The following is a 7968-nucleotide window of genomic DNA, read 5'->3' on the forward strand; positions in this document are numbered from 1 at the left end:
GTTCCCTTAGTGTCCAGTTTTTAGCAGCTGTTGAATGTTCAGGGATGCACAAGGCACACCTCTGCAGATTCTCTACCTTTATTATTGACATACAAAAAAACCCCAAAACTGTTCACCACTCAAAAACATTTATCTGCATAGTAAGAATTTTTCTACTACTATTTACAGGAAGGGCTTTTAGTGCAAAAAACAGGAAGTGATGTATTAGCTGAAGTGCATTGCGCACATCTCGTACAGTTTCACTAATAACTAGTTGGCATCACATCTTGGGCCGCCAACCGTTAATGAACTGTAGTATTTTCTTAACCTGCAATTTGCTTAGCTTAAAGTCTTCTGACAGGATTTCTTCTGTAAGCTGAACCAGTAAGTTGCCATCGATCTTCTCCGTAACAAAAAACGATATGACATCTTCTGACAGACCAATAAACCTTAGTGATTTAGACACTTCCTCTATCGAGAGTCCAGAAAGGTCAGCGGGTGGCTGCCAAGGAGAGCCGTCCCCACAAGACCTTGGTGCTAACTGGAGGTGGAGGGGAGACGAGAAGGGATAAGACACAGAAAACATATCTTGCATGCCCTTTTTAACGAGATATGGATCTTCCAAGAGGTCTGGAGAACCAGTTTTCGTCTCCTCCTCTGCACCATCTATTTTCAGCGGCAAGGGACACATGTCCGTAACTGGTTTCTCTTCACTTGACTTTGGTGCCCGAGGAGGTAAGGCAGGACACGAAAGGCTCTGCTTTGTGTTGCTGACTCCCAGAGTTTTCTCATCAGTGCAGTCTAGAGAGTAACTTGCTGACTTTGGACAGCTAGAGACGGTGTTTGTAAACTCCGTTGGGGTCAGCGGGGAGTACCCCACCGGGAGCTCACACCCATCGAAGTCAAAAGTCAAAGGTGCTGGACAGTTTCTCTTTGGCGTGCCTGGAGTCTTCTGTCTGGGGTAACTGTAGCTCCTGCTTGGATCGAGCAGGAAATCACTCCTATTCTGGCCTTCAACAGTTCCTGAAAAATGGTTTGGCCAAGATAACCTCGAAGGCAGAGCTTCAGTTGCAGGGCTTCCCAAAGGCATCGTGCTCTCAGGCTCTTTGGATTCGGTTTTCATCATGTTACAAGGGTAGCAGGAAACAGGTGTGCTCTCAGTTGGGTTGGTGTTGTCGCTCTCTGTGACATTGCTTAAGGAACAAAGCAGAAAGGATGTTGTTAGTGCAAAAAACTGTGGCATTTGAATGAATTCATAAATCATCTGAGAGAGTCAGAGGGTGGCTGTCACAAGGAAAGATTCTTCTTTCCTCCAGTAGAACTTTTTGGATTTGAATTAACAATACGTTTGAATAATGCATTGACAGTTCTTTTATTCTTTTTACAAGCCTGACAAGATGCTGATATACTCAAAAGCCTCATGAGGAAGACTCATGTCGTGGTTTTTCAAGCTCGTAAAAAAAGTAGATGTCTCAATTCAGTTCTGTGTCATCTCCCAAACACTCAAGTTCTTCCACTGTCAAATTCCTGAGGGACATCACCATGGTAAAGGAACAGCTTTGCATATACTAGAACATTTTCTCATCCTGTATTTTATATTCATGTACTACAGATGGGTTATGGTATGCAAAAGCGCGTAACAGGGACAGGTCACCATTGCACTAGACCCAAGCTTGACTGACGAAAAAGGTGACCAAAAGCCCTTTTGGAGACAACTTTTTCATTTGTTATGGCACTTGCACAGGCACAGGGTCCTTCCCTGCTGGTCACTGGTGCAAAAACTGCACCAGTGCACAGTACAATAACACAGAATAAGTTAATGCTTACTGCCAAAGGAAGAGTTCTACCTGGAAGGGAAAGCAGACCTAGCTGTATGTGTTGCAAGTATCGGCCTTTAAACCTACTCCACAATAACTTTTTGTGTGTCCATATCCTAAAAAAGCTAGGAGGAGGATCACTTGTTTTTCAAAGGTACGTAAAGAAAGTTACCCTGACCTGCTTCTAGGTTGGTAAACTAAGCTCAGCCTGTCTGAGGGAACTGATGGGTTTACATCCAGGTGTCCCCAAGAGACAGAGATGCCAACAAAAGCACGCAATCTGTTATCAAAAGCAAACATTTGCTGCTTTTGTGACACTGCCTAAAAGAAAGTCAGAAGGATTGGGTTGATCTTTGGAATTCTGGCCAATTAAGCCAGAACCCTATAAAAACAATTAGCAGATTTATAAAGTCCTTATCTAAGACAACACAGGGAAACCAACAGCTGAAATAATTGTTTTAATTACTCACCTCTCTCTCCTGGAAACTAACTACTCAAGAAAGAAATTGCATAGCCATTCTGTGACAGCTCAGTGAAAACTGCTTGAGGAGGGCAGCAGCTTTCAAACAACCAGCACAGTTTTGAATGGATTGACACAAAAAATAGTTTCCCATGTGCCTACAGTGAGTCAGAGAGGAAGCCAGCCTGGAGTTGCCCAGCTCAAACACAAAGTGCAGATACGTAAAAACAGCTCTATATCACTGGAAAATTAGTTATAAAACTCAACCCCAGCAGAGGCAGTTTCCCTCTCTAACTATCCCCTGCTCTCCATTCCATGACCTCCAAACCCTTATTTTTTTCCTGTTCATGTCACAAATATAAGTCTGCCACTTAAAGCAGTTGGATGTTTACAATAGCAGAGATTTTTTTTTTTTTCCTCCTCAAGGATACACAGTCCACTGGTCATTTCTGGCTGCTTAAAGGCCAACTGGTGTAATGCACATAGTGCAAAGTATTTTTCACAAACCTAGTCATTGGGCTGCTCAAGTCAGAGAAGACAGTCTGTAAAGTGTTGTAAACAACTAACCATACAGAAGAATTAAATTGATTGATCCTGTGTCTGTTCTCTAATTCACTATTAGAAGTGGAATTAGTGAAAACTGATAAAAGTAACATTTTCAAAGTGCTTATTTGTCCTCCAACAAAATTAACTCACTGGGACTCAGTGCCAAAGGATGCAAGAGAAACGTCAAACACAGCTGAAGTCAGGCATCAGGCATTTTTATAGGCAGATAAGGACAAATCATTTTGATTTTGTCTTTAAAGTATTGGCTGTAACCCTTCACAACCCAGAAAATAACATAATTGATAAAAATGGCAAGACTTGAAAAGCAACTTCACCAGCAACCTGGTTACTCCAGACACTGCCAATTTTCTAGCAGCTTCCTCTGCAGCACAAGTGCAGTTCTACCAAAACGGAGATATGTGGTCTAGACCCAAGTTGGAGATGAATTTCATGCAAATATTATAAAGTTTCAGGCAAATAACACCACCTGCATTCCTGAGAAGTGTCACTTCTCACTGTTTTCCTGGTTTCTTGGGAGGCAGATGTATTCTTCGCTACAAAGAGAGAAAGCAGCATTTGGTGGGCCCCAAATGCTGGGAGGTCTTGTGCCTCCTGTGGAGTAGACCTTGAGAGAACTACCCAACAGGCTCTCATGAAAACAAATGAGCAGCCTTGATCTAGAGTGATCATTGCCAGATACAAAACACTAAGCTGCAAATGTGCAGTATGGCTTAGAAAGGCAATTCCAGCATAAGTTATTATTCCAATTACATCTAGGCTGAAATTATTTCAATGGTATTTCACATCAATTTATAATATCCAGACAGGTAGTATCTTGTCATTGAAGAGACACCAAAAATAATGGCAACAAGACATTCAGGGCAAAAAGGAGGTGAGGCTTCAAAAGGAGTACATACTTCTAAAGCCAGAGGAAGAAGAATAGCGCATTGCTAGGAAAAGGTATGTAGCCAGGTAATTAAAAATCCACTGTCAACTTTCAACTAGCCAGTCCAGTTTGTGGGCTAGGTTTGTGCTGAAATGGGTTTCATTTGGAAGCTGTCTGGCCCCTTCTGCTACACCTCACTTTACACTCAGAGGTGTCTGCTGGCCTTTTTGTTCTCCATCACACCCACCCCGTAGGTTCCCATATAAGCCGCACAACATATTTCTGGATTACTACACCCCTTTTGTGCCCCTACTTATCAGACCCGGCTGCACTGCATGCATGTAGCACTGAAATCCCACCTGAAAACTAGCTTTAAGATGTTCTGGTTTGAAGATTCAAGCCTTTCAAGAATTATACAGAACCGTATGGGATTTTCCATTTAGGCATCCTGTGTCACCTTACAGTGAGACTGCCTATAGCAATATGTGCAGATATTTAATATAAATTGCTGTGTCCTATCTAGTAAAACATAGTTTCTGTTGGAGGTCCGCTTCCTCTTGAATATTTAAAAATAACTTGTCAGGTTAGCCCATTTCACAGAAAGTCAGCAACTCTGACACAGTGCCATGCCCTTATAAACAAGTGCCTTCAGAAAGAATACTGCGAAATTCAACTTTCTCAAAAAGTGCTAGCACGGGGCTCTCACAGCTCAAATACATACATGTTGTGCAGTCCTGAAGAGTAGTAGGACAGAGTAGGGCTAGGAGAGCGGGTCTGCTGTCGTGCAGGTTTAACTGTGCGAGGAGGGATGGAAGGACTGGTGGAGGACGGCTTTGAACTCCGTGGTGGGACAGGGGGAGCGTTCAGGAGCCTGCATTCCTCTTTTACCTGTAAAAAAACCCAAACATGTAAGTAAGCAGCAAGAAAATCTGGGTAACAACCACATGAAACACATCTGGTTCTGCCTTATTCTCTGAAAGGAAATCATTAAAAAGGGAGAAGAGAAAAATTATGCTAAGTATATACATATGCAACAGTATGTGGCTGTCATAAAGAAGGCCAAAGGAATGCCTTACTACTAGTAGAGCTACTAGTAATCTTTTTTAGGGTGCTTTTCAGTAGTTTGTTATCCACTCATTTAAAAAGTAGTAGCAATGAAACGATTCCAGTAACATAAAATCAGACAGACTGTTCCAGATATTTTACATTTTGTAAGGAACAATTCATTAGGCTTAAACTTCATTAGTGTTGTTTATTTAGATGTAATAAACCAAGCCTACATAATTAAAAGATCTCAACAGACTTTGATGTTTCCTGACTTAATTCACCAGTGATACTCAGCCATCCAGCTCTACAATAATCCCCAGCCTTCCTCCCCCAGGAACAGTACACGTATCTCATATTTACCAGATGCTGGAGTTCAAACCTGGAGCTTCAGTCCTTTTGTAGCTGCCAAAGCAGTCCAGGATAACGTAGAAAACATACAAGTCGAAAGGTGTGGGCAGAAGAACCTGTTCAAGCAACATACCCAGCCAATAGGTCTACTTTTTGCAGCTTAAAACACATGACTATGGCACTGCTTATCTGAAATTTAGTTTGGTCTTCCTAGGAAGCAGAAAAATATCAGGATTCATCCCCATAGAAAAAATGATGAGTAAGACCTTCATCTCATCACATATTCGGGAGACCATCTTTATTTAGTAAGGCCAGAGGTGAGCAAGGCTTCATCCCCACAGAAAAAATGATGAAAGACCTTCATCTCATCACATATTCGGGAGACCATCTTTATTTAGTAAGGCCAGAGGTGAGCAAGGCTACTGAAAATTAGGCTGCCAGGCAAGATTTTTAAGGATTCGCCACCTCCCCCTGGCAGAAGACCTCAATATTCTTGTCTGAAACAGAGGCAGAAGAAAAGGAAAATTCTTTTTTGTGTTTGAAAGTTATAGTTTATTTTAAAATTTAACAACACTACAGAACTAAGAGTTATCTTAGCAGTTCTGCAACACATAATTAGCAATTAAAGTGATTTAATTTATTTAAACCAAAATAAATGTGGAACCTTTTGCAATCCACTTCAATGCTTTCAAAATGCAACAACCCATTTAATACTTTTGTGAAATGGAAAATTGGGGACTGGGACATTGTAGTACATTTTTTCCCTAATTCAAAACAAGTCAAAATTACAGGAAATGCCCAACAGCATAGAACACTGAAATAAATCTTGCTCTAAGGGTTCTTATTTGCTCTTTCAAGAAAAAAAAAAAAGGAATCAATTTTATTCATGTTTGTTATTGAATTCAGGCATAAAACTCTTCAACCATTTTAATGCTGTGCTCCAAGGATGCCTAAGGACTTATTTTTTTTTTTCTTTCCTCCCACGTTGGACTAGGCAAAGTTAATGCTGCATGCTATTGAATAATATACCCATGGGGTTAGAGACCAGTCAGGGGAGCTCTCGGAGCACAGCAGACGGTCAAGTAGTTAAAGGGATTCTTTCCTGGGAAGACTGCTGGCATTCAAAGGTGCTGGCATAACAAACTATGCCAAGCTCCTTTGCTGACCTAGATTGCAGATCAGAACGAGGCCGTAAATAATACTGGTTTGCAGTCCCAGTTGGTCCCTATCACAAGACCGCGATGACAGCTGCCAGACACAACCCTCAGGAAACCCAGCAGGGGAATAAAAAGGAGAGATTTTGTTGATTAAACCAACAAGAGCAAGGGGAAACTTCAGAGACGAGCTACCCTCACTAGGTTCAAGCGAACGGCAATGACACAAAATGCGGGAGAGGAGGGGAACAGCCGTGGTGCACCGTGGCAATCACCTCGATGGCTGCTGCTGTTAGTAGGAAATACTCTTTTGCCCAGAAGCACTAGATGCCATGTGGCTGCCAGATACAGATAAAGTGCATTTGCACTGCATGTCCCCAGACTTTATTCGTCACTGCCCGAGCCCTCCCATGCTCCAACACTCCTTCCCATGACCCGGGCATGGGGACCCCTTTCTGACGGCATGAGGTGGATTTTAAGATGTCTGCTCCTTTTCCTTTGTGCCAGCCCAAGCCCCGCCAGCACCCCCGGGCCCTGGGGTGTCACTTCTGAATCAGAGCATCGCAGGTGCCTGTTGCAGTGACCATTTCTGAGGCCGCCTGGATAAAATCCACCCCATCGCCGGCATGACCGTGAGCATAACGCAAAGTAGTTCAATGCTCCTTGCTGGCAGGAGTCTGAACTTCCAGCACACTCCATCAGGGATGTGCTTTAAATCAATCAGGAAAACAGCCTCTGATTTTATGCAAATTAGCATTTGGGGACTGAAGCAATTTCTAATTTACAGGCTGTAATTCAGAGGTCATTTCCCCCCCTTCCCCCCGCTTCCCCCCGCCTTCATGCTACTTTGGTTTTCTGGAAGTTATTTAGAAAATAAGCATTGTATATCAGAATGCTTCATCCTGCCGGTGAGAAGAAAACCAGAACAGCTTCTGAAACACCCTAATGTCCTTTTCTCTCTCCTACAAACAGCTCCTGTACACACATTTTAAATTTAGTGCATGCAAAAATACAACTGCCTGCCAACCTTTAAACAGAAACACTACGGAACATCGTTCTAGAGGGAATGATGACTAAACCGCATGTTCATCAGCAGCTCCTGAGATCTACTTATTCTATAAATACCCTGCATGGAAACCATGCAAACATCTCCTCGGCCCCACCCCATTGATGAATCCGGTACATCACTGATATTCATTCCAAAGCTGTTCCAGGAAGCCACAAAACTGAGTCTAAATTATCATCATATAGGGAGATGCATGTTTTTTTAAATTTTGTTTTATTTCTTACAGCGTTACACCCCCTGCCTAGCTCTAAATGCAAGCTAATATCTTTACCAGAAATCAGCTCTCCTGCAATACCAACATTGCTGACAGCACTCATACATTATCTCAATCATATAAGACACACATGACCAAACTGCAGTCTTTTCAAAGTGACCATAAAAGGCAACATAGGTACCCCAAACACCACCCTGCTGCCCCAAGAAGGGAGCTGCTGTATCACAAGGTTTCCCCAAGCGTGAGGCTCCACAATGACGCCGTGCACGTGCCCCACAGCTCTCCCGGCATCCCATCACCCATGCCTCAGGCATGGCCCGGGGCGCCGGCAGCCTTCTGCCAGGAGGGCTTCCCTCACCCCGCTGGGCGGGCAGCCTTCCTCCCCCACCGCCCCCTCGCTCTCCCACCCACTTACCCGCCCTGGCTCTGGCGTTCCTTTGACCCCGCGCTG

The 7968-nt window shown here is 43.2% G+C and overlaps 1 protein-coding gene across 1 annotated transcript in view; it reads right to left on the bottom strand.

The window, feature by feature from the left end:
- Positions 1 to 259: 259 nt before the first annotated feature.
- Positions 260 to 7968, bottom strand: part of GAREM (GRB2 associated, regulator of MAPK1) — a gene marked incomplete at its 5' end in the record, with an annotated part of 73110 nt that continues 65401 nt past the window's right edge. Inside the window, 2 exons of the mRNA XM_010074180.1 lie at positions 260 to 1172; positions 4410 to 4576. Of these exons, the coding sequence (XP_010072482.1) occupies positions 260 to 1172; positions 4410 to 4576 (1080 nt within the window). The remainder of the gene's footprint in view (positions 1173 to 4409; positions 4577 to 7968) is intronic.

The sequence above is a fragment of the Pterocles gutturalis genome, unplaced genomic scaffold (assembly GCF_000699245.1).
Source record: "Pterocles gutturalis isolate BGI_N339 unplaced genomic scaffold, ASM69924v1 scaffold9547, whole genome shotgun sequence".
NCBI classification, from domain to species: Eukaryota; Metazoa; Chordata; class Aves; order Pterocliformes; family Pteroclidae; genus Pterocles; species Pterocles gutturalis.